We start from the raw sequence: 24,873 nt of genomic DNA on the forward strand, positions 1-24,873 counted from the left end.
CCTCCCGATTCTCTGAATATTTTGACAATATATTGAGTACTGTAGATGGTAGATGTTCAAAGTCTTTGCAATTTTACATTGAGGCATATTTTTCTGAATTTTTAACCACGGTGTGTCACACTGAACCTCTGCTCACATACACCTGCCTCTCTTGGCCTTGTTACTCACCTGCTGCTCATTAACCCTTTTAGTGCTCAGATGCTCCTGCTTTTGTTTTTTATGTTGGATTTTCCGTGTTGCCCGTTCCAACTTTTCTGAACTGTGTTGCTGGCATTAAATCCAAACTGAGCTCATATTCTCCATGAAATGATAAAATGTCCCAGTTTGAACATCTGATATGATCTTTATATTTTATTGAGAATACAGTATGTGTATACGAGATCTACATGAGGTCTGGGTGACGTGGCTCTGCCTTTGCCCTTTATACAAAACTGAAGCTAAATCATCCTGCTGTCATGATGGAAAAGACGCCATCTTTGAGCCAGAGTCTGCACTGTCGAGAGGTGGAGCTGCATCATTGCTGTTCCACTCAAACACCCACCTATTTGGCTGCGGGGGAAGCGGGGTTAATGAACGACACTGCAGCCAGCCACCAGGGGCTGATCCAGATGTGGTGAGCGTGTCTTGTCATCCATCTTCATACACAGTCTGTGGTTAATCCTCATAGACCTCCATGTTGAAGCAGCAGTTCCTGCAGAAATTAGTCCATCTTCTTTAGCCCCACCCCCTTTGTTGTATGGGCGGAGCTTACCTGTGAGAAATGACTGATAATGTATATATTTTTTATTTAAGAGCTCAGTTAAATATGCAAAATGACAACAAACACTGTTAACAGACACACAACCACAAGATGACACAACCCTCTGTGTGGCTGGGAGAGCCCGCAGTGTGCAGGATGCTGCCTGTTACAGGGCTACAGCACCCTCTGTTGGCCTGAAGGAATTTTCAGCCTGCTGTCTGATCAGAGAACAGATCATCAGTTCTGAGCATCTCTGTGCAAACCTGCCACTGAAGTGTTGAACCCTCAGACACAGATGCTGTGGATTAAATTTTAATTCTATGGGGTTTCTTCAGCTCTGCTACATAACGAAAAAAAAAATCCTAATTTCTTGTTACCATGGCAACCACCCATTGGCAAGAGATTCAAAAAGCATGTGAAGTGTGTGTGTGAAGTGTGTTCCAGAATTTAACCTCTAAATGTTTATTTCACATTTTAAACAAGAAACAAAACATGTTGACTGGAAAAAGGAGGATTTAAACAACAGATACTGTTAATTAATGAAGAGATACATATAAGAACTTTTGAAAAAACACCCATTAAATGAAAAAGGGGTACCATTTGGAGTAACACTCAGACACTTCGTGGTGTTATTGTCCAGCTGTTGTGATTGGCTGCCTGAGTTTTGACCCTCCTGAGCAGCTGCAGGAAGTTCTTCCTGAAACTTGTTTGTTGATCATTTTGCAAACAGATGAAGAGATTTAAACTGAGGTGAGACACCCTGAATTACCACTAAAACCATCACAGTTTCCCAGAATGCACTGATGTGTTTGTGTTTCTGCTGCCCTCAAGTGGCCAAACTGTTACAGAATCTACAGAATCTCAGCTCATGTCTCCCCATCAGGGACCAAAAGAGACACGCTGACAAGTGAGACACTCTGCTCCTGCGGCGCCACCTGCTGGACAGATTTATAGACACAACAGATTATTTTATTTCATTGTATCTGTAGATTAGATTACAGCCAATAAACTCTGGTTTCAAATCTGGTTTCATTTGTAGCCTCATTTGAGGCCTGTGACACAGCAGGAATATCTTTTAATATTATTTATTTATTTATTATTATTATTATTTAATTGCCTTAAAATGTGTTTTATTCTATAAACACGATGAACAGAAAAAGCGCAGACTTTAGCAAGCTCTTCCTGCAGTGCCCCCTGCTGTGTGGAGGCCAGCGGTTGTAGGTTGTTTTCGTGTAAACAATCTGCTCCTCTACCAAACCTGAAATCTGAACATGTGAGGCATTTATAAAGTACTCCTCCTGTCCAACCCCACATCGTCCATTTATACACAGCAAATGTCACTAAAACTAATCATCCCAGCTGGAGCAGCGTGTGTGATGGGCTGGTTTATGGCAGTGTGCCTGCGTCAGGTGTGTGTGAGTCTTTACCTCTTCCTGTTCAAAGCTCAAAGTCCACCTGACAGTCAGTCACGATCCCCACAGTTGGATTTATTCTGGAAAAAGGGACATGTTTGTGTTGGCTGAAACCACAGAAGAAAAAAAACAGGAACACTAAACTAATCCGGAGTAACTCAGAGGATCTAAAATCTGCTGCTGAGTCCGCCCTCACACATGGATTGTACCTGACGACCAGCAGGCCGCAGAAAGTCAGAGATCACTGCTGACCGGCTGCCATCTTGGAGACACACACACACACACACACAGGTGTGTTTGAGCAGATCTGAGCTGCGTCTATTTAAACTGAAGAGAACTGAGGAGGTTTCACAGTCATGGGTGAAAAGAAGACACATTCTGCTCTTAATTTAAATTAATATGAGATGAGATAACAAATATTTTACAGTGCAGACAAACTGTTACATTTAAAGATGGTTGTAGGCTGATGTTTGTGGTGGATAAGGATACGAACCAGGAAACATGGCGGTTTTCATGAAATCAATCAATAAATCATCAGGTTTTCTGTAGTCTGAGCCTGAACCAGGACTTGTTGCTTTCAGAAACACTTTAAAGTATGCTTGTTTTCAGAGGACACAGAAGTAAAACATGAAATAATAGAGTATCCTTTCAGTGCACTGATTAACGGTTATCAAAAGTTTCAGGTGAGTTTTAAACTTAATCTGCTTCATAAATCTGTCTGCACTCTCAAAATTATCCCAACAGATTATTTGCTATTTTCAGCTGTTGGTGCTTCCTGTACTCGTTTTAAACTGAACGTTTCTGTTGATTCTCGGTTTCAGGGTCTGCAGCAGCTCCAGCCGGAGCCTCCGCTGACCCCTCCCAGCTCGAGCCCCTGCGGCAGCATGGAGCCCGGAGCTGACCGGCTGTCACTTCAGGTGCTGGGAGAGAACGAGGCACTGCAGCAGTTCTTCAGCGGTGAGTTAACAGGAAACTGTAAATGTTAAAGGGCAGAGTTCAGAAGAGGTTCTTAAAGTCCCAGATATTGTCCTTGATTAAGGATAGGATGTCGGTGAGGGAGTTTTGCTTTGACTTGATGTTCAGGTTCCACAGACTCCTGAGGTGGTTCGAGTCGCTGTGTAGATGTTGCCTGATTACTAAAAAGGTTCAATGACGTTCATGTTTCTGTCAGTAAACCTTGAGGATATTCCTGGATCCTCTGAAGATGTTCCCATGGCCTGACATTCAAATGAAGTTTAATGGTGGGAGGTCCCAAAGGGACTCTAAAACTGGACTTAAGGAAGGTTTAGTTGGGTTTCTTTCCTGTCATTTGAAGCTAAAGAAGATCGTGCTGCCTTTGAGGTAGTAGATCCTTAAGGGAGGTTACAGGAGTCTCTGTGGATGAAGAGCTCCTCAGAGAGAATGAAGTGGTGGAGACTGCACAAGTACATGACAGGCCTTTCAAGTGTTTTTAGTACTTCAGAAGGTATCTGAGGTTCTTGAGCATTTTAAAGAGGTTTGTGTGGGTTCAAGAAGGTGCGAAAGGCTCTATGAGAGGGTTCCATGAAGGTTTGAAGATGTTAAAGTTAGTTCTTCTAGGACTAGCATCATGATTTTACTCTAGCTGGTGATCAGACAGTTCTAGGGATGCTTCTTAAAGACCCCACAGCTTCTCGTGGGATCCCTTGAATACAAACTACAACCAGCAGTTTAACCGGCCAAACACTGTTTATTATCCACATTCTTATCTACCTTGTGTCATTAGGATCAACTCCATGTGTGTGTGTGTTACAGTGACATGGATTTTTAAATGTGATTATTGATAGAAAGGTTGTGTGTACCTGCAGGTCAGGATGTGAGCGGTGTGTTGGACAGTTCTGTTGCCGTGGATACAAGCATCCTGGAGCAGTACCTCAGCAACGACATGGACCCCAGCACCTTGTAAGATTCACACACAGAACAGCGAGGTCTGGTCACTTTCAGTTCAGACTCATTAAAGCACCTCTGACCTGGTGGTTTATGGGTGAAGGTTGTAAATACAGATCGTAGATTCCTGCAGGATTATTAATAAAAGCAATCTAAAACCAGATGTTTTATTTCCCAGCATGCTCCCTGAGTCTCCTCCGGATTCGAGCTCAGAGGCCTGTTCACCTGCACAGATGCCTGGTAGGTTGTCCACAGCCTCAGACAGGCCTCACCTTCCTCTGGACACGCTCAGTGTTAAGGTGTTTACCAAAGCTCTTCTCTAATTGGCAGATTTCCACTATGAGCAGTCCTATTGGTCGAACCAGCAGCCCACCCAGGAAGTGTTCCAGCCTGCTTCCAGATCCGCTGCCTCCTTGTCTTGTCACTTCAAGGATCAAGGATCCACCCACATCCTCCCTGACCCTCTTACCCATGACCAGCTTCGAAGCATGGGCCTCACAAACACGTATATCAAGTCTGGGACTCCTCCTGCCCCACGTGCCCTGACACACTACCTGAGACCAAACAGCTGCTCACAGGTTTACACTCCACCAACCCCTCCTTCTCCACCAGCACCTCACTCCAGCTCCTATACTGCTTCTCACACAGGTGTGGGCATGGTCCCAAATAGGCCCACGCCCCCTTCTGCCTGTTTGCAGGACTCCACACTGCACAGCTGGTAAGCATGGAGGAGATACTTACTGTCACTAATTTGAATGTTGGTTCAAATGAGGAAAGCTTGAGAATTACATTTTGGTGACATTTTCTTAAAGATATTTGCTGCTGTGTTTTGGACCAGTCCAGAAGTAAAGGTCTGTCTTGAAGTGGAAAAAATAGAATTACAGGATGACGTAAAAGTGCAGATACGTTTCTGAAAGTCTGCTTGTCCTGAGCAGTAAAAACAAGGACAGAGTGGGATGGTGGGAGATGGTAATTAAGGATTAGTTAGTAAATCAGTTGAAGTGACACTAAATTGCTGACATACAGCTGGGTGTCATCTGCATAAAATGTACATTAATATCGACACTGCAGAGAATTTGTCATGATGGTGAGAAAGTGGCAGGTTTTACTGTCACTCTTGTCCTGTTTTAGTTCCCCAGAGAGTAAAAAGAGGAGGAGGTCTGAGTCTGAGCACCCGTCAGCAGGAGTTGATCCATCCTGCTGCGAAGCGGAAGGAACTCACAGTGGATGTGTCAGCTTACTGGGTCTTGGATCTCACCAGCTGCTGACCTGGGACCAGTACACGCCGGCACAGTGGAGCACTTTGTTTGACAGCAGTCACCAGGCCCTGTGAGTACAGGAGCAGCAGCTGCTCTGTTTCCGGAGAGTTCTTTCAGTTTTAACAGGACGGCCATTCCTTCTGTGCGTTAGGTCTCCTCCTGCCTACCATGTTGACACAGATAAAGGCTTCAGCTACTCCACGGCTGACGAAGCTTTTGTCTGCCAGAAGAAGAACCACTTCCAGATCACCGTGCACATCAGTGTAGTGGCAGATCCACATTACGTCAGAACGCCAAGCGGACTGCAGCAAGTCGACCACTTCCAAATAAAGGTGTTCGGGGTTAAGGTGTGTACAGGAACGTTCACTTCATGCTACACAAACTGCACCCATGATCTGACAAGAGCCACACCAACACCCAGATTAAACCTGACACTCCTGAATGTGGTCAAAACTTCTCCCTTCACAGCTGGAGACTCCGAGCCACACGGTGACCATCGAACAGTCTCAACCTGACCGCAGCAAAAAACCCTTTCACCCGGTTAGGTAGGAAACAAAACCAATGAGATCCAAACCACATTTAGCCTTAAAGGTTTATAAATTCTGGTCTTCCAGGGTCAGCCTGCCTGGTGGCAAAATAACCAAGGTGACACTCGGCCGGCTGCACTTCAGCGAGACGACAGCCAACAATATGAGGAAGAAAGGCAAACCCAACCCTGACCAGAGGTGTGTGCCCGATGAATGGATGAACACGAGTCTGAGCGAGGTGCTAACAGTGTGTCTCTGTGCAGGTATTTTCAAATGGTGGTGGGCCTGTATGCTGCAGTCAGAGAGGAGACTTTCCTCCTGACGGCTCTGGTGTCAGAGAGAATCATCGTCAGGGTAAGAAAGGTGCCTTAAAACCAACAACTCAGGAACTGTGTCAGAACAAAGTGAACCCCTGACTTCCTCCTCCTGCAGGCTTCTAACCCGGGTCAGTTTGAGACTGAAGGGGACGCCTTGTGGCAGCGGGGGGCAGTGCAGGAAGCTGTGGTCTGTCAGGGCCGGGTGGGCATCAACACCGACTCTCCCGATGAGGCGCTGGTCGTCTGTGGTAACGCAAAAGTGATGGGCGCTGTGATGCAACCGTCTGACCGGCGCGCCAAGGAGAATATACAGGAGGTGAGACAGCTGATCCGTTTATTCAAACACACCCCCTGCTGACACCACATCTTGTCATCCATGTCTGCCCGTCAGGTCGACTCTGAGCAGCAGCTGAAGAGAATCACTCAGATGAGGATTGTTGAGTTTGACTACAAACCAGAGTTTGCTGCCTCCATGGGAATAGACCACACCCACCAGACAGGTGCAGCAGCTCCACATCTATCAGGCATTCAGTTGTTGGATGTTTTATCATAGTGTTGCGACGTTTGTTGTTGTGTTGTGATACTTTAGGTGTCATAGCCCAGGAGGTGAAGGAGCTGCTGCCCTCTGCAGTGAAGGAGGTCGGAGACATCACCTGTTCAGACGGAGAGACGATCCCCAGCTTCCTCATGGTGGACAAGGTATGTCTGGCCTAATGTGCAGCCACCTGGTAACACACTGTAAGTGGAGCAGCACTAACGCTCCGCCCGCCTCCTCCAGGAGCAGATCTTCATGGAGAACATCGGAGCGGTGCAGCAGCTGTCGAAGCTCACCGGCAACCTGGAGAGTCGAATCGAGGAGCTGGAGGTCTGGAACCAGCGCCTGGCCAAACTGAAGAGCCTGACAGGAAGTCTGCGCTCCACTGGGTAACGATCAATCCATCAGCATGCATAAGCTTATTTTCCTTTATATTATTATAGATTGAGCAGTGCTGTTAGCAGGGTTTTGTTAGCTTCATCAATAAAATTTAATTGATCATGTAAATTATGTAAATTATGATACGCGACCCTCCGTCTAAGGTCAGGCTCTGTGTATGGATCTGGGTTAAAATGTGTCTGTTGCATAATGTCAGTGTGTTATCAGGTAAGTCAGTCAAGGACTGTGGGTGTGAGCGGTTTCATCAGTTGAGATGTGGCATTGCATTATGGGAAATGTATGCAGGGTGTAAGTGGGGTCATTTCACAATTAAAGCTGTAGGTCTTTGTGTTTGTGGTCAACAGGAAACATGGCGGCACCGTGCTTACACCTTCGGGTCCTGACACATGTAAAAGTGGGAAAGTTCCGAAGGGGCGGAGTCACAAATACACCCAGTGCCTGCAGCACAGAGTCTTCCAGGCCAGCGTCTTTACTCTGCTGGCCACCATGGCGTTCTGGTGAGGCATGAGGTCACTTCCTGCTTATCTAGAAGACATTCTATGTTTTTAAATAAAAAACGATGTGTGTGTGTGTGCAGTGTCATCTTTATCACTGCTCTGTATCTGCTGAACCTGAAGGAGAAAGACTCCGATCTCTTTCCCAACAACAGGTTTTTATTGTGAAAGAAAGAACATTAAGTATCATATTAATATTAAGTATATTTTTATTTATTATATTATTTTGCTAATTCAAAACCTCCTGTTCCTGTCTGTTAGTAACAGCAGTGCGGTTCCTCCGCTGACCACCGCCTGGTCCAACACAGGTGACCTCACATCATTCAGTACAGTTCATTATGCTTTATATTAGCAGACATGCTAACAGTGTTTGTTTGTGTCCTGCAGTTTTACCGAGCAGTCCGCCTGGACCCTGGCCTCCTGACGTGGACTTCTGTGACCTGCTGTACTGTGATCAGGTGTACTGCTGCCCTTCATCAGCAGGGGGCAGCAATGACTCTAACATCACCACCACCTCCACACCAGGATTAGCTGAAGTGATGGGTACCAGCTGTTTGTTTATGGATGTAAAAACAGACAAAAACTAAGAACAGAACAAACTCTGAAGTCTGCTTCAATATTTTACAGAAAGAAGAAGAAAACTTTATCACAAGCTGAAGAGTGCCAGAGACTGTGAGTCATCACCTCATAAATCAATACTTCTGAACAGCTACACAGTCAGATATTTACTCTCTAATTTTAAGAAATTATTAAGTTATTTTGCTTTTTGATGCCAGTAGTCGATATTTAATGGATGTGACAGATATTAAGAGCTAACTGACTGTCGCCCCCTTGTGATCCGTGCATCCGTTGTTTTTGACACATTGGAGGTGTTTGTGTAACTTGATTATTTGCACACTGAAAACCCAGAAACTACTTAAAGTGAGGATAAAACAGCGGTGACAGCGCCCCCTGCAGTCTACTGTCTGACTGCAGATTAAGATTAAATGTGGAAGCTCTGGATTAAAGGGATGGATGCTCTTGTTTCAGGGACGAACACGACGATCCACACCTTCATGATCAGGGAGAACCAGCAGGTGATCGACAGCAAGTACTGCCTGAGAGACGAGTGTGGGTGAGTGAGGGCTTAGAGCTCCATGTAGTCCACTGCTGAGTGTAAACAGGCAGGTGTGGGTGTGCACGGTGTTAACAAGCTGCGTGTGCTTCCTCAGGCCTGGCAGGTACGTCTTCAGGGTTCCCATCAGCCAGTTTGTCCCCGTCAACATGAGAGTGACCCTCCTGATGAAGTGAGTGTGGCAGCGTCAGCGTAGCTGCTGCCGTCTGACGGTCCATCCATAACGTTTCTGATTTGTCTTGGTTCAGTTCCACGGAGCTGCTGGTCGTCCACCTGTGCAGCTTCGATGAGACGTCATCCTGTTCCACTCTGCTGGACATGAACACGGAGACGGGCAGCAGATACCCGTCCAACACACAGGTACACACACCGACACACACAGCGATCCGTGACGACATGTTTCTGAGTTCATCCTATTTTTAAAACATTATTGTGTTACGTTTTAAACTGTACAGGTCTGTGTGTGTGTGGGGGGGGTCACTGAGGTCTAGGTTGACTGACTCACTTATCAGTTAATAATGCATTGTGTGTGTGTGGGGCACTGCTAAATAATGGATGTGTTTGAGGGTTTTCCTCACAGCAGGATGACAACATGCTAATCACAGCGGCACTAACGCTAATCATCAATTGTCACACAGATCTGGTGACTTTCTGTTTCTCAAACATTTCAGTCATCACACCTGTGATCCTGGAGGACAGTGTTCCACTGTTCTCTGATTGATTAGGAGCAGGAAATGAAAACAGCACTGATGTGAACTGATGTTTCTGCAGGGTGAGCATCAATGGCCGCTCCACGTGGCTCGTCTCTATCACAGCTTCTATCACTTCCGCTCAGCTGTGGCTGTAAGGATTTGTTTTTTTCCTTTTTAAATGATCAAATATGCTGTTTATTTGGTCTGATCTATGTTTCATCACATGTCTGCAGGGTCAGGCAGACTGCAGTACCGACCATCACTATGAGGGGGTGCTCTTTACAGATTACCACTTACACTTCTACAGACGCTGCACAGACTCATAAACACGCAGCTGGAATGTAAATATTCTGTAATAAATATTTTCTTTACGAAGATTCAGAGAACAGAGCAGACTGTCACCACCTCTGCTCGTATTGTATTTGTGTTGTAAAATGAGGTTTATTCCAGTGAAAGGTCTTCAGATCGGACACAGTTTTATTTTAAAACCAACCTGACAGAAATTTATGCCCCAAAATTCACTTCAACACAGAGCTGTGTGAGGACATGTCGATCTTCAAGGAAACGTGTTTCTGTCTTTTTCTGTCTTTTGTTAAGTTAAAGTGACCAAAATGAATCGTTCTGTGTTTTATTTGTTTATTTTGCTGCAGATAAACTGTAAAAAATGTAGTGTAATTTAGACATTTTTATTAAAACATTAATTTAAACAAACTTCTGAGATGATTCAAAAAGTGCAAAATGTTCAGGTTACGTATAAAACAGATAATAAAGCTTTTCTGTCAGCTGAGTTTGACTGATCAATAAAAATAAAAAAAATTTAAAATCTTATCTTATCTTCGCGGTGTGTCTCCATCCACCAGAGGACACGGACACCACGCTGAATCCTGCTGTAATGTTACAGCATGTCCACAGCCCCACTGAGATGAAGACAGACTGTCCCTGCTGGTGGAGGTCTGTGGAGGCTGTCAGACAAGCAGTCATAGACAGAAGCGTTTTTTTTTAGGAGACTCTGGTTTTCTAAAAGTGGACTCCCTCTGCTGAACACACACACACACACACACACACACACAGTGATGACTAATTCAGGTGGAGGAGGTGCAGCAGAAACACTGAACTAATTAGGTGTCTGAGAGGAGCGCTCGGCTGCAGAGAGGACGGTGAAGGTGCAGGACAAGCAGGAGGACATGGAGTCTCATCACATGGTAAGTATCTGTTTTTAAAAACTTTCATTTGAAATGTCTTTTTATTCATTAACAGCAAAAATGCAGCTCTAAGTTTTACATAAATTTACCTAAAATTCTTCCTTTAAACCAGTGCTCAGTCAGATCAGTCACAGCAAGACATAAAGAACTCTTCATTAACTCGATGCTTTATCTATAAAGAAACTGTGTTACTCTGAATTCAATCAATCAAAGAGATAATTAGGTAATAATAATTACATTTTATTCCCGCTTGCAGTCCATTAACACAGCATCCTCTAGAGGGCGGCAGCAGCGCTTCCAGGCCATTGAATTCTAGACATTTTATTAATTTTTCAACATACAGAAAAAATCCTCTGTAGGTGAGTTTGGTTTCTTCAGACTCAGCCTCAGGTAACAAACGTATCAGCTGAGTGCTCCTCTGCTCATTCATGGCGGCAGACCCCCGTGGGTTAATTTGATTGGACCTCTGAGGCAAATCCACAAAAACAGAGGCAGACAAAAAGCAGGTGTTACGTTCCTAAGCCGACACAGGTAACTAATCTCTACTTAGCCGTGTGTGTGTGAGTGTGAGGACTGATCGGTGTGTGCGGCGGTGTCGTCTGTCAGCCCAGAGACTGACCAACAGATGTCTGCTGTCACCACGGTAACAGTCATCAGGAGAAACTGTCTGTCCTCTGAGAACATGTAATTAACTGATACTCTATCCTCGGTCCGCAGGCCAGGATGGGAGGCCGACATCTGTCTCAGATTCAAGAGGAGACATACAGCAGAGAGCACAGGTAACAACAGGTAACACGGCACAGGTAACAACACAGGTAACATGGCACAGGTAACAACAGGTAACACAGCACAGGCAACAACCGGTAACAACAGGTAACATGGCACAGGTAACAACAGGTAACACAGCACAGGCAACAACCGGTAACAACAGGTAACAACACAGGTAACAACAGGTAGCACAGCACAGGTAACAACAGGTAACACAGCACAGGTAACAACAGGTAACAACAGGCAACAGCAGGTAACAACAGGTAACACAGCACAGGTAACAGCAGGTAACAACAGGTAACACAGCACAGGTAACAACAGGCAACAGCAGGTAACAAAACGTAACACAGCACAGGTAACAACAGGCAACAGCAGGTAACAACAGGTAACACAGCACAGGTAACAACAGGCAACAGCAGGAAACAAAAGGTAACACAGCACAGGTAACAACAGGTAACACAGCACAGGTAACAACAGGTAGCACAGCACAGGTAACAACAGGTAACACAGCACAGTTAACAATAGGTAACAACAAGTAACAACAGGTAACAGCACAGGTAACAATAAGTAACAACATGTAACACAGCACAGGTAACAACAGGTAACAACAGTTCTTTTTCATGTCATCTCCCTAGGGTGGAGAGATAGTCTCTCCACTCAGAGAACCAAGGTTACAATGTAACCCATCGGTAACACGGCACAGGTAACAACAAGTGACAACAGCACAATGCCTTTCAAGGTAGAGGTAGCGATTTAGCTTATCACAACAGAAACAGTTAAAAGTTTAGTGAGCATTAAAAGTTAAATGTAATTGATTGATTGTGACAGTTCACTAAAATAATTGATAAATGGTCATACTGTTCAGTCAGTGGTCAGCTGCACATGAGTGCACTGTGACTGTGATTTACACTCTCAAAGATGTGGGTTAAATCAGGAATGTATCTGACCTGGATGGAAACTTTGCTGCTGTCTGAAAAGGAAATGGAAACTCAGCTGGGTCAGATCAATCCGATAACAGTGTGTGTGTGTGTGTGTGTGTGTGTGTGTGTGTGTGTGTGTGTGTGTGTGTGTATGTGGTTTCACTGAACCTTGGCATGAGGATACATTACTGTGATCAGACCCGACTGTCAACAAATCTGAATGGAAGCTGGTTTAGGGAAGTGTGTGTGTCTGTCCATCTTTGAGTCTTTGTTGAGACCGATGTGAGAGGCTTAGATATCAGCACAATATGTGTGGTCATTAGGTCTGTCAGTCAGTACACACACACACACACACACATGCTGCTCGACCAGATTACAACATGATGAAGTGAAATATGAACTCATCTCTCTCTCTCTCTCTCTCTCTCTCTCTCCGTCAGCACGAGCTTCCTGCCTCCGATCATCCAGCAGCAGCCGACAGGTGCAGCAGGTAAACCAGGTGTGGCGGCGCTGGCGGAGCGGCAGGAAGAGAGGCGTCTGTCTGATCCCGCCTCCCTGGCTTTGTACAACCAGCAAAGGACGCTGGAGGACAACAGGAGTCTACTGGAGGAGGTACGACCATGACGCACAACTTCCTGATTCCATCAGTAAAAATGTTTTTAAAGCAAAGATGAATTTGTCATGTGTGTAGTACAGCATTCAAGAATCTTACATTGCACCCCCTTGTGGCAGAGCATGGAATTACCCGATTAGCTAACACCTGCTACATCACTGTGTTTTGTGTGCTCTGTGTGATTTAGCTGGCTGTGATCGAGGCGGAGCTGCGGGAGTCTGTACGTCTGGACGTGGAGCGACAGCAGGAAGCAGAATTCCTTCGCCAGCAGGAAAACAAGCTGCTATGGCAAAACCTGTGTTACCTGAGTCTCGGCCAGCGCGTCGCCAAGTACGCAAACAAAAACACACAGCTGAGCATTTCAGGTACCAGAGGCGCTTCAGGTTGTCTCTTATTTCACACAGACCCTGGGTCAGCAGCTACTTCAGGAAGTTCCCCATGCACATCTACTGCCTGCCTGTTGAGGCTGCCAATCACAGAGGCAGGAGGCGGGGCCTGAAGAAGAGGCGGTGATATCTGGATCACAGAAACTTAGATATTTATTTTTTCCAAAAAATAAATGTGATTGTCACCCAAGTGAATTTTGTCTTTTAAATAAAAATACAGATTAGATATTAGAACCCTCTGTTGCATGACAGCAGCATTATTTCATCAACTTGCCACTTGACGTCATTGTTATTTATTTATGTATCCCGAAGTGTTGTTGTTTAAAGTTAACCAAAGGAAACTGAATGAATTATTAACTATTTTGTGTTTTAGTGTTTTTTTTCTTTATATTTGGATACTTTAACTCTTACACCCGCTCCGCTGAATACCATATATGGCGTTAACATCAAAGCCGAGGCTGGTTTAGTCAGCAGATGGCAGCAATGCTGTGATTTCTATGATGTGGCCTGAACGCAGCATCACGTTTTTGCGTGTCTGCGTCACGGCCCTGGCCAGCCCTTCTTCTGTGTGCGTGCACGGCGACAGCCCTGAATCACAGACATCATGGTGAGCTTTTACTCCTATTTATTCATTTTTACACGGACAGAGACGGGTAGAACTCCCGGCTTTTCGCTGACCTGTGTAGAGAGGACCACATAGATTCTCGCACAACAGCTTCCAAAGTGTTGTTGCTGTTTTAGCGTCTGTTTAGCTTTCTGTTAGCTTAGCGGTGCTCGCCGGCGAGCAAGCACATGGGCTTTATGAATGCGCTAGCGGCTAAGCTAACACTTCTGTTGTAGTTTTGTGACTTTTAATGAGTTGTTATGAAGCTGCTGTCCCTGCTGCAGCTAATAATACACTCGCCTAAACGTGTACGACCGTGTCTGTTACAGGCTAACGGTTCTTCTTTCTCTAGGTGGGCTCGTTAGCATGCTAGGCTAGACTGTCACTTTGGCTTTGTGGCTGTCAGGGAGGGACAAACAAGCGAGTACGCATGATTGTACATAAATATAACAGGAAGATTAACTAACAGACACATCATTACATGAACACAACAGTTAAACTTCAGTCAAACACCAGGCGCCCCTCAGATCTCATTAGTTTTATATTTTAGATCTGTTCCTGAATTATTTGTCTAAAAGCTTCTAGCGGTTTCCAGGATCAAAGGGGAGGGGCGCTGCTGCTGCGTTCAAGGGTGCTCGGAACACACAGTTCTGTACACGCCCAGTGCTCATTTGACTTTTTGTTGGAGATGTATTCTGTTTATTTGAAGTTAAACCTCAGGATATGAACAAAATAATTAAAAATACAGATATTTACTTTATTCATGAAGTAGATAATTGCAACTCAAGTAAATAATTTTTTTATTTAAAACAATAATAAAGTAAATATAAAAAAAAAATGTTATTGACGGCTTGTTGCTTTGCAGGCGTCCTTATCGATGGCCCCAGTCAATATCTTCAAACATGGAGCTGATGAGGAAAAAGCAGAGACTGCTCGACTGGTGCGTTTTGTTTGGCTGCATTTAACCCTTTCAGTATAAAAGACTTTTTCTCCTCCTTCACATTAACATCTAAAGTTCTGCATTCTTTGTTTGTCTCTGCAGTCATCTTTTGTCGGTGCCATTGCAATCGGAGATCTGGTGAAGAGCACTCTGGGGCCGAAGGGAATGGTCAGTTATTTCAGAAAGATTCACTGATGATGTGTTGTCTTTGAGCAGGAGTAGAATTTTGGACTCATGTTTTAATGTCTCGTCAAACAATGTCCTCCTTTAGGATAAGATCTTGTTGGGTGGAGGCAAAGGTGGAACAGTGACAGTGACCAATGACGGAGCGACCATCCTGAAGGCCATCGGAGTCGACAACCCAGCAGCTAAAGTCCTAGTTGGTGAGTGAAGACATTCAGTGGTTCAGGAACCACTGGAGCTGAAAGTCAGCTGATTTTGTCGGGTTTTCCAGTTTCCGGCTGCAATGATAAACTTCCTTACTTTGGGTCTAGTGCTTCGTGCTGCTGTTGACAGAACGTTTGTGTCCACAGACATGTCCAAGGTTCAGGACGATGAAGTCGGAGACGGGACGACCTCGGTCACCGTGCTCGCTGCAGAGCTGCTGCGGGTAAAAACCTGTCTGTCTGATGCAGTTTGTTGTATTTTAAATCCATTTCTCTTTAAACCATCCCTGCTACTATTGCAGGAGGCGGAGCTTCTGATTGCCCAGAAGATTCACCCACAGACCATCATCGCTGGCTGGAGGAAGGCGACACAGGTGGCCAGAGAGGCTCTGAGGGAGGCGGCTGTGGACCACAGGTGAGACGAGATGAAGCTGCGCCACCAGATCTATGTGCTTTTAAATAAAATGCTTGAACACTCTCTCTTCGGTTTCCATAGCAACGACCAGGCTCGTTTCCAGGAAGACCTGCTAAACATCTCGCGCACCACGCTGTCCTCCAAACTGCTGACTCACCACAAAGATCATTTCGCTCGGCTGGCCGTGGACGCCGTCATGAGGCTAAAGGGCTCCGGGAACCTGGAGGCCATCCACGTCATCAAGAAGCTGGGGGGCAGCCTCACCGACTCCTACCTGGATGAAGGTGAAGCTGTGTGATGTCACAGGGAAGACCACTGACTGATTGGCTGCTGTGCTGTATCATCGTGTGTGTGTGTGTCTTGTCCAGGTTTCCTGTTGGACAAGAAGATCGGAGTGAACCAACCAAAGAGGCTGGAGAACGCCAACATCCTCATCGCCAACACTGGCATGGACACGGACAAGATCAAGGTATACACACGCACACACACAGGCTTCAGGTGAGGACATGTTTGACAGGATCGTCTCACTCTCTCTGCGGGTTTGTGTTTCAGATTTTCGGCTCCAGGGTTCGAGTAGACTCAACAGCGAAAGTCGCTGAGATTGAACTGGCTGAGAAGGAGAAGATGAAGGAGAAGGTCGACCGCATCCTGAAACACGGCATTAACTGCTTCATCAACAGGTCAGCCTGAAGAGGGCGCCAACCTTCACAGGCTCCTCAAAGACATATTGATTGGTTGGTTGGTTTCTAATAATTTTTCTCTCTTTCCTCACAGACAGTTGATTTACAACTACCCAGAGCAGCTGTTTGCTCAGGCAGGTGTCATGGCCATCGAGCACGCAGACTTCGCCGGCGTGGAGCGCCTCGCACTCGTCACTGGTTTGTATTCACACACACGCACAAAAACATCATCTACGGATCTGTAACCACGTCATAGATGATAGATTAACAAACTTGAGTTTTGTTTTCTCTGTCCTCTGACGGTTGACTTCATGTCATGTTACTAAATTTACACATTGGTGAAAGTTTTTAACATAAATCTCGTGTTGATCAGGCGGAGAGATCACCTCCACCTTCGACCACCCTGAGCTGGTGAAGCTTGGCCACTGTAAACTGATCGAGGAGGTGATGATTGGAGAGGACATGCTCATCCACTTCTCTGGAGTTGCCATGGGTATGTGCGGGGGCACGGGCACACTTACACACTCTCAAACACTGAATCAGTCCATTGATAAATGACCTGGGTTGTGAGGGCAGACTGTTGACCTTTGACCCCTCCCCCCTCAGGTGAGGCCTGCACCATTGTCCTGCGAGGAGCAACCCAGCAGATCCTGGATGAGGCGGAGCGCTCGCTGCATGACGCTCTGTGTGTGTTGGCTCAGACAGTGAAGGAGCCGCGCACTGTTTACGGAGGAGGTACACACACACACACACAGGGGTTGTTGCTGGGACAGGGACCTCAGTTTGACCCTCCTCTCCACCAGAATTGGACAAAATGAACATCAATGGTGAAATAAATAAATAAAAGAATGTGATTGGTGGTTTGTTGGGAAACAGTTACAGCATCATTATACTGTGTCACTGTGTTTAACTGAATTTACACTGAGCCAGTGCTGCCACCATCAGGTCAAAGGTGAAATTGCAGCACTGCCCTGTTACAGTGGATAAAGAACATTGTGTGTCTGCTCCTCATCAGGTTGCTCCGAGATGCTGATGGCCAAGGTGGTGACTGATCTGGCCAGTCGGACACCAGGAAAGGAAGCCGTTGCCATGGAATCCTTCGCCAAAGCTCTGAGGATGGTATGTCTGCTGCCTCATGTGCTTTTTATGGGTTTTTCTCTCCTTATTTCTGGAAAATCTGCATCTCTAAATGTTCTTTTTTTTTTCCTTTCAGCTGCCAACCATCATCGCAGACAACGCTGGCTATGACAGCGCCGACCTGGTGTCTCAGCTGAGAGCTGCACATCAGGAGAACAAGACCATGTTTGGACTGAGTGAGTAAACAGAATCACCTGACGGAGAATCATTTAACCCTCATGGACTGTTCGCAAACACTACCCTTATGTGTTGTTCGGGACAAAAACGTCCCCTAACTTTAACGGTTTTGAAAATATATCGGATAAATATTTTTTTGACATTTTTTGCATAGACCTTTTATTTAACTTCAGTTCTAATCAACAGTAGTGAAAAAATCATTTTCCCCCAGGCTTTTAACCCTTTAATCACCAAGTTTATAAGGGGTGGTGCTGAAAATTGGAAAAAAAACACACAAAATGGCTCATTTTTAATAGAAAAGGTGAATGTGGACTGGATTCTTTTTAACCTTTATTACAGTCTTGGTCATGTCAAACATCAGTAAAAAAATTGACTTTATTGCATTATTAGTTTTTGCACAGCACTGGATTTTCTTTTTTTCTCCCATTTTGTCCCATAGACTTACATTATAAACACACTTTTTTTGACTGCACAGCCATGGCACTACATATTCATGCATTCTTGATTGTTGGTGGTTTACCCTTTACCCGCAGGCCTGTGCTCATGTAGTGTAGTTTTTGGCTTGTATATGGAGTTATAGGGAGTATTTTAGCATATAATTGTGTGTCTACACACTGTGTGTGTATGTTAGATAGGAAGAGAGCCATTTGCACACTGATCTTGTTGTGTGTGAGTACACACAACCACAGTTTTCATAGAGTAAACAAAAACAAAGAACGTAGGAATGCAACATATAGAGAACTTCTACCACGATGACAATTACATTTTGTCAACACAAAATTTTGTTGTTGATGCCTCATAATCATTAAGCAACCTGAAAGGCATTTAATAATAGAATTGTGCACAGTCATCAAATGCACCCCAGGACGGGTTGGGGGCAGTAGCTTCGTTCTTTGCACCATCTGCCTCCTAAAGCTGGATCCATACTCCGCGAGACAAAGACATTTTCCCCCCCTGCAGACGTTACGCCCACAAAATGACGTCATTTTTTGTCTCTGACCGCCCGCTGATCCGCACTCCTGTGCACAGGGTCCGGGCCGAACTTTGTCTTTCAAGGCTGTGCGGCAACCATGCTGTGATTGGTCGGAATTTATTGTGGGCGTGATGAAGGTGGAGAAGCGTAAGAGCCTCTCCAGGTATATAGGTAGGTGTATAAACAGCACCGATTCAACAGATTTAGATAAGACCATACCGGTTTTGCATGATGAGCAATAAAAGAAAGAAAGAAAGGCAAGTCAGGGTGATTTGTCACCAATAACTCCAGACAGCCATTCACACATACCAGATGGTGACTGTTATTACCATTCTATATACTCCTACATACCCGGGCATAATAGGCTCGTTAACAATGTCTGTATATCTTTGCTATTGTTACTTTTAATGTCGCATCTTCACAGCTCATCACCGGACAGTTTGAAGTGTTGCAGGCACATTGGAACACAGTAGATGTGCAAATGTGGTCATAAAGGCACAAACACTGAATCTTTGCTATTGTTACTTTTAATGTCGCATTTTCACAACTCATCGCCGGACATCTCACGCTGTTGCAGGCCCCCTCTCTGTATAATGCCCTCTTGCCATGGCACAAGTCCTTGTGGTGTGTTAAAACTCAGTAAAGTCTTTCCTTAAGTTTAGTGGGCGGGCCGTATGAGGAGTTCTGCACACACGCGTCTCGCGGAGTATGGTACCTCAGTGCGGAAAAGACCTTTTTTTTGTATCTCTTACCACCCGTGGAGTGCGTTCTCCGCTCTTTGTCTCGCGGAGTATGGATCCAGCTTCAGTCAACCCACCACTGAAGAAGTCAAACAGATGAATTATGGGAGATGCTCTGGCTCAATTTGAGCAGTGAAGTAAAGTTGAAACCACAATGATCTAAAGTCTGGGTGTCAGGGAAGGAAAGTCAGGAAAATAAAGTTACTAAGTAAGTGAAGTGTACCTAATTCAGGCGTACAACGGCGATGGATAAGCATGTAAAATGAAAACATCCAGGAGTTCTGGCGTCTGAAGTTGTGGATGGGTAAAGTAGCTGTTTCTTTTTTGTTTTTTTTTAGGTTTCGGAAAACACGTCCTCCAGTAGAGTGACTTTACTTTTAGGTTAGTGTCTCAGTTGAGATCACTGAATTATTCTAAGTGAAGTCTAAGTGCCCCTTTTCCATGGTGTGTTGCGCTCCACACGACTATACGTACATGTGCATGTTACTAAATAAACATCATAGATAGATAACTTGGTAACATAATAAATAATCATTGACTAACCAAATCTAATCTACAGTTTAGTCCCCTACTAAAATTAGTATTAAAAGTAGTTTAGTAAAGTAAAGTAAATTTGTTGCAGCCCTAAAAGTAAGTGCCGGGCCCTTTGATGCTGAGAGGTTCAGACTAAACAAAACAAAAACACTAGTGGACTTGCATGCATCCTCCTGGTCATTTAATGGTGACAAGAGCAGCAAGCAGCATGAAGAGAGGATTCACCTGTGCATGAGTGAAGGATTCACTTGTGAATGAATGAAGGATTCACTTGTGAACAAGTGACGGATCTACTTGTGCAGCCTTCACAGCTTCACAGCCTGGCCCTTCATAGAGCCAGGCTGCACAATCATTTCCAGAGATTGTGCACAAGTGAATCCTCTCTTCATGTTGCTTTCTGCTCTTCTCACCATCAAATGACCACAAGGTCACATGTAAGACCACTTGCCTTTTTGTTTTGTTTAGTCTGCACCTGTAGACATCAAAGGGCCACACGTGCATAGCAACACTTTCTTTGTTTTTGTTTACTATGAAGACTCTGTGGTTGTGTGTACTCACAGACAACAAGATCAGTGTGCAAATGGCTCTCTTCCTATCTAACATACACACACAGTGTGTAGACACACAATTATGTGCTAACATACTCCCTATAACTCCATATACAAGCCAGAAACTACACCACATGAGCACAGGCCTGCAGGTAAAGGGTTAATTAATATGGTCATTAAGTTGTTAACTGTAAAAATCACAAATTTTACCTCCTACCAACAGGGTAAACCACCAACAATCAAGAATGCATGATTATGTAGTGCCATGGCTGTGCAGTCAAAAAAAGTGTGGTTATAATGTAAGTCTATGGGACAAAATGGGAGAAAAAAAGAAAATCCAGTGCTGTGCAAAAACTAATAATGCAATAAAGTCAATTGTTTTACTGATGTTTGACATGACCAAGACTGTAATAAAGGTTCAAAAGAATCCAGTCCACATTCACCTTTTCTATTAAAAATGAGCCATTTTGTGTGTTTTTTTCCAATTTTCAGCACCACCCAAGTTTAGCTGTTGATCTTTATCCCGGTGTTATCTGGTCAGAAATATATGAATTGTACTTCCATGTTATCTAAGCAGCTAAACATCGGCTAAGGCAGCTAGCGTAGCTGATCTCAGTAGCTGCTGGCAGCTCCGGTGAATTTAATGTTTTCTTGTGTTAGAAATTGAGAGTTCATTTTTCCCTGCAGACATGGCTGAAGGCACGATTGGAGACATGGCAGAGCTCGGCATCACAGAGTCCTTCCAGGTGAAGCGGCAGGTGTTGCTGAGTGCCTCCGAGGCCGCAGAGATGATCATCAGAGTGGACAACATCATCAAAGCTGCTCCGAGGTGCGTCCGCTCACAACGAAGACAAAAGATCCACTGTGGTTGACTGTTTACTGACTGTTGTTTGTCTTTGTAGGAAGAGAGTTCCCGACCATCACCCCTGTTAGAGGAAGAGGAGGAAACTGAGGAAGCTGAGGATGAACGGGGAGGAATCAGTTTTTTATTTATCACCTCTGTGTAGTTCAAGTTAAAGGAACGCTCCGCTGTTGTTTTTTTCTGTGTTAAACTTTAACTGTGGACGCGCTGCACAGGCTAGCTGGCAGCTAACTTCAGCAGTATGCAATGCTAGCAGAACAAAATCTGGTCAACAATAACACTGAATGTGAAGCTGTTTGTGATGCTAGCAGTAGCTGCTGGAGGTCTGTTATGCTAACGTCAGCCGGTCGGTGCCGACATTAAGAAAAGACGTTTGTTTGTTTACTGAAATAAATAAAGAACCTGTCCTCATCAGCTGAGTGTCTGTTGTCTTTAGTTTAAATCTGCTTCTCTTAGTGGTTGAGTAACTTCAGTTTGTTGATTCTGAGGTCTGAGTCACTCTGACCTGATGACGGGGAAAAAAAAACTAGTCAACATGCAAGATGATAAAATGACATTTAAACAAACTAAAAAGTTTCAGATTAAACCGGTTTATACAGAAAACGGCAAACATTCAACAGACTGATCTGATCTGAACTAATACTGAATGTTCCTCTATTTTAAATGTTAAGTAAATTTTCCAAATTCTTGTAACTCTTCTGTAATTTTGATTCTTAAATGTTGCAGAAAATCATAAAAATGATGCCTGCATACTTTATTTTACAGCAGGTGTGTGTGGCAGTTTCTCTGTCTGGGATTTTGTGGGTGGATTTTTTTCACAGTTGAACCAGATCCTCAGATCCAATCAGACTGACGTTTGCTCTGATAAAGGTCTTCATCGGCTGCCAGCCTGCAGTTGCAGACTGACACAGACATGCTGAGGCTGCTGCTGCTACTGCTGCTGACATGGACGAGCTCAGCGCTGGTCAGGTGGGACAAAAACTGTTTCATATGTTTGACTTGCAGCCACCAACATATGGTTCTCAGATTTTGTGCGGTTGTTAGGAGATGTTGCTGTGTTTGTTGTATATGTGTCTTAAGTGTCTGAAGTGTTCTTCCTCAGGGTCCCTCTCAGGCGGATGCCTTCAGCCCGGATGCAGCTGCGAGCCAGTGGGATGCTGACAGAGTTCCTGAAGGATCACCGCCCTGACATGTTCAACCGCCGCTACGCTCAGTGCTTCCCGCCTGGGACGCCTTCGCTGAGGCTGGGAAAAGCCAGTGAGAAGCTTTACAACTTCATGGACGTAAGAGCGTTTGCTGCAGCTCTGTGTGTGTGTGTTTAAGTGGACCACCAGTCCAGTGGGTGCTGAACCAGCAGCTCAGGTGTTACTTTAACAGATTTGTGTTATGTTTGGAGGGAAACTGAGCTGTAGTTCTTGTTATTACCAGAAGATGGTGTCAAAATATGAATTCCTACATTAGTCAGTGCACTCTCTGCTCGTTTCAGGCTCAGTATTATGGTGAGATCAGTCTGGGGACTCCAGAGCAGAACTTCTCTGTTATTTTTGACACAGGATCGGCCGACCTGTGGGTGCCATCATCCTACTGCGTCAGCGAGGCCTGCGGTACGGCAGCACCATACACAGCCCGTGTTTGAGTGTCTGTGTTTGATATTTGATGTATTTCTGGAGGTCGGGGCAGCTTGACTCTGGTTCAGGTTGTTTCAGGTGGTGAAGTTCAAAGTCTATGTGTGTCTGAGTGTGTGTGTGTGCATTCACAGCGCTGCACAAGCGTTTTATGGCGTTTGAGTCAACAACTTTCCATCATGATGGCCGGATGTTTGGGATTAATTATGGATCAGGACACCTGCTGGGAGTCATGGCCAGAGACACACTGAAGGTCAAGAAGAGATCCACAACTGTACAACAAAGTACATGAGTCTGTAATTCAAAAGGTGCATTTCTCATCCTCTGTTCCAGATTGGGGGTCTGGTCACCTTGAACCAAGAGTTCGGGGAGTCTGTGTACGAACCCGGTGCAACATTTGTGATGGCGAAGTTCGACGGTGTTCTGGGACTGGCTTACCGATCTCTAGCAGAGGTCCTCGGAAACCCCGTTTTTGACAACATGTTAACGCAGAAGATCGTAGATGAGCCAGTGTTCTCCTTCTACCTCAGCAGGTGCATCCAACAACTACTGCAGAAGGTCCAGATCAGGGATACATCTTGTTGGTCCAGGGTGTGCAGGAGATTCTGACAGTAACCCTCAGTTTCAGGAAAGACTAGGAGATAAAGAGTTCTCCAAGGGTTTCAGGGGATTACAAAAGTTCAGGGACCTGTGAAGAGATTTAGATTTTAGATTTAGGTCACAGGAGGTTCTAAAATGTCAACATAATAGTTTAACGGAGGCCAGAACCTGATTGTTCAAACCATTTTAGGTCAGGTCATGGTTTCCTTCCTCCTGGTTCAAGCATAACTACAAGTATTTACGGTGGAGGATTCAGGGAGACATCAGGCTCGACACAAAGAAACAGGGTCTGTCTTGTGTTTCTTGTCTCTACAGGAGAACCAACAGTGCCGGTCCTGAAGGAGAACTGCTGCTTGGTGGAACAGATGAAGCGCTGTACACCGGACCAATCACCTGGCTGCCTGTCACCAGTAAAGGCTATTGGCAGATTAAGATGGACAGGTAAATGATGTCTTTGTTTTATGGTAGCCGCATCCAACATCACGCCACACCACAGCAAACACCAGGGGGCAGCAAAGCTGAACCAACAGGAACATGCGCCTCCTTACAACCCTACAGACCGTGTGATGGTGGTCTCTGTGTGTGTTTCAGCATAGCGGTGCAGGGCAGCAGCTCGTTCTGTCCTCACGGGTGCCAGGCGATCATTGATACTGGAACGTCCCTCATTGCCGGACCAACTAATGACATCCTCAGTCTCCAGCAGCTGATTGGAGCCACGCCCACAAATATTGGAGAGGTTAAACCTAATCTCATTAAATCGTAGACTTATGAGTATTCTATGAGATGAGGCAGGTTTACCAGATTATTAATACGATCAGAAGTTAATTCTCATGGTAGTCATATCCTGGCCTACACTTGTGAATTACCGCTCTGTTGCCAGGGTAGCCATGTAAACCTGGTTTGAATACAAACTGGAGCTGGACTGGTCATATGTAGTGATGAGGGAGAGACATGTGAACACCACTTCTGTGTGTTTTCCAGTTCCTCATTGACTGTGTGCGGTTGTCCAGTTTACCTCACGTGACCTTCAGCCTCGGTGGAAGAGAGCACACACTGACTGCAGAGCAGTACGTCAGGAAGGTGAGGAAGGGTTACTGATTGTCTTTGCTCTGTGTTTTGACTTTCGATGTCCTGAGACACCTGAAGCTCTTTGTGTTTCTGTCGTCATCAGGAGATGTTCGCCGGCAGGGAGTTGTGTTACAGTGGTTTCCAGCCTGTGGACATCGTTTCCCCTGAAGGCCCCGTGTGGATTCTGGGAGATGTATTCCTAACAGAGTTCTACAGCATCTTCGACAGAGGACATGACCGGGTCGGCTTGGCCCCCGCTAAGCACCCAGCTGACCAATAATGCTGTGTTAACCCTCAACTGT

General features: G+C 45.2%; 3 protein-coding genes across 9 annotated transcripts; all 3 read left to right on the plus strand.

Moving 5' to 3' along the window:
- Window positions 1–2,188: 2,188 nt before the first annotated feature.
- myrfl (myelin regulatory factor like) lies at window positions 2,189–10,037 on the plus strand. 7 transcript variants are annotated; one of them, XM_028399901.1, is made up of 25 exons: window positions 2,189–2,442; window positions 2,973–3,108; window positions 3,978–4,071; window positions 4,235–4,296; window positions 4,387–4,774; window positions 5,188–5,253; window positions 5,293–5,385; window positions 5,467–5,662; window positions 5,784–5,860; window positions 5,930–6,040; window positions 6,106–6,196; window positions 6,275–6,475; window positions 6,551–6,659; window positions 6,749–6,858; window positions 6,938–7,083; window positions 7,438–7,590; window positions 7,671–7,742; window positions 7,849–7,895; window positions 7,975–8,130; window positions 8,215–8,259; window positions 8,617–8,701; window positions 8,799–8,873; window positions 8,950–9,061; window positions 9,473–9,544; window positions 9,627–10,037. In XM_028399901.1, the coding sequence occupies exons 2-25, from the start codon at window positions 3,036–3,038 to the stop codon at window positions 9,717–9,719; spliced, it is 2,727 nt and encodes a 908-aa protein (XP_028255702.1). In that variant the 5' UTR covers window positions 2,189–2,442; window positions 2,973–3,035; the 3' UTR covers window positions 9,720–10,037. The 7 variants fall into 7 exon arrangements, 5 of the variants coding, with proteins under 5 accessions (XP_028255702.1, XP_028255700.1, XP_028255699.1 ...); XR_003670221.1 differs by having other exon boundaries at window positions 5,188–5,385; window positions 9,373–9,473; window positions 9,627–9,708; XR_003670220.1 differs by having other exon boundaries at window positions 5,188–5,385; window positions 9,373–9,544; window positions 9,627–9,703.
- A 3,747-nt stretch (window positions 10,038–13,784) lies between these two features.
- Window positions 13,785–21,692, plus strand: cct2 (chaperonin containing TCP1, subunit 2 (beta)). Its single transcript, XM_028399918.1, has 16 exons — window positions 13,785–13,889; window positions 14,752–14,826; window positions 14,929–14,994; window positions 15,098–15,209; window positions 15,360–15,436; window positions 15,515–15,627; window positions 15,709–15,911; window positions 15,996–16,096; window positions 16,180–16,307; window positions 16,402–16,505; window positions 16,681–16,800; window positions 16,914–17,042; window positions 17,323–17,426; window positions 17,521–17,620; window positions 21,104–21,245; window positions 21,319–21,692. Exons 1-16 carry the CDS (start codon window positions 13,887–13,889, stop codon window positions 21,347–21,349), a joined length of 1,608 nt encoding a protein of 535 aa, XP_028255719.1. The 5' UTR covers window positions 13,785–13,886; the 3' UTR covers window positions 21,350–21,692.
- A 440-nt stretch (window positions 21,693–22,132) lies between these two features.
- On the plus strand, window positions 22,133–24,851 carry nots (nothepsin). Its single transcript, XM_028399926.1, has 9 exons — window positions 22,133–22,247; window positions 22,381–22,561; window positions 22,765–22,882; window positions 23,038–23,156; window positions 23,237–23,436; window positions 23,819–23,944; window positions 24,095–24,239; window positions 24,485–24,583; window positions 24,675–24,851. Exons 1-9 carry the CDS (start codon window positions 22,192–22,194, stop codon window positions 24,849–24,851), a joined length of 1,221 nt encoding a protein of 406 aa, XP_028255727.1. The 5' UTR covers window positions 22,133–22,191.
- The last annotated feature ends 22 nt before the right edge of the window (window positions 24,852–24,873 follow it).

Source organism: Parambassis ranga, chromosome 2 (genome assembly GCF_900634625.1).
Source record: "Parambassis ranga chromosome 2, fParRan2.1, whole genome shotgun sequence".
Taxonomy (NCBI): Eukaryota; Metazoa; Chordata; class Actinopteri; family Ambassidae; genus Parambassis; species Parambassis ranga.

Excerpts from the sequence above, each read along its gene's own strand:
- myrfl (XM_028399899.1), top strand. The coding sequence starts at position 3,036 with ATGGAGCCCGGAGCTGACCGGCTGTCACTTCAGGTGCTGGGAGAGAAC. Across the intron at positions 4,072-4,234 it reads GACATGGACCCCAGCACCTT|CATGCTCCCTGAGTCTCCTC; the intron begins GTAAGATTCACA and ends TTTATTTCCCAG. Across the intron at positions 5,663-5,783 it reads TAAAGGTGTTCGGGGTTAAG|CTGGAGACTCCGAGCCACAC; the intron begins GTGTGTACAGGA and ends CTCCCTTCACAG.
- cct2 (XM_028399918.1), top strand. Across the intron at positions 15,437-15,514 it reads TCGCTGCAGAGCTGCTGCGG|GAGGCGGAGCTTCTGATTGC; the intron begins GTAAAAACCTGT and ends CTACTATTGCAG. Across the intron at positions 21,246-21,318 it reads ATCATCAAAGCTGCTCCGAG|GAAGAGAGTTCCCGACCATC; the intron begins GTGCGTCCGCTC and ends TTGTCTTTGTAG.
- nots (XM_028399926.1), top strand. The coding sequence starts at position 22,192 with ATGCTGAGGCTGCTGCTGCTACTGCTGCTGACATGGACGAGCTCAGCG. Across the intron at positions 22,248-22,380 it reads ACGAGCTCAGCGCTGGTCAG|GGTCCCTCTCAGGCGGATGC; the intron begins GTGGGACAAAAA and ends GTTCTTCCTCAG. Across the intron at positions 24,240-24,484 it reads CGCCCACAAATATTGGAGAG|TTCCTCATTGACTGTGTGCG; the intron begins GTTAAACCTAAT and ends TGTGTTTTCCAG.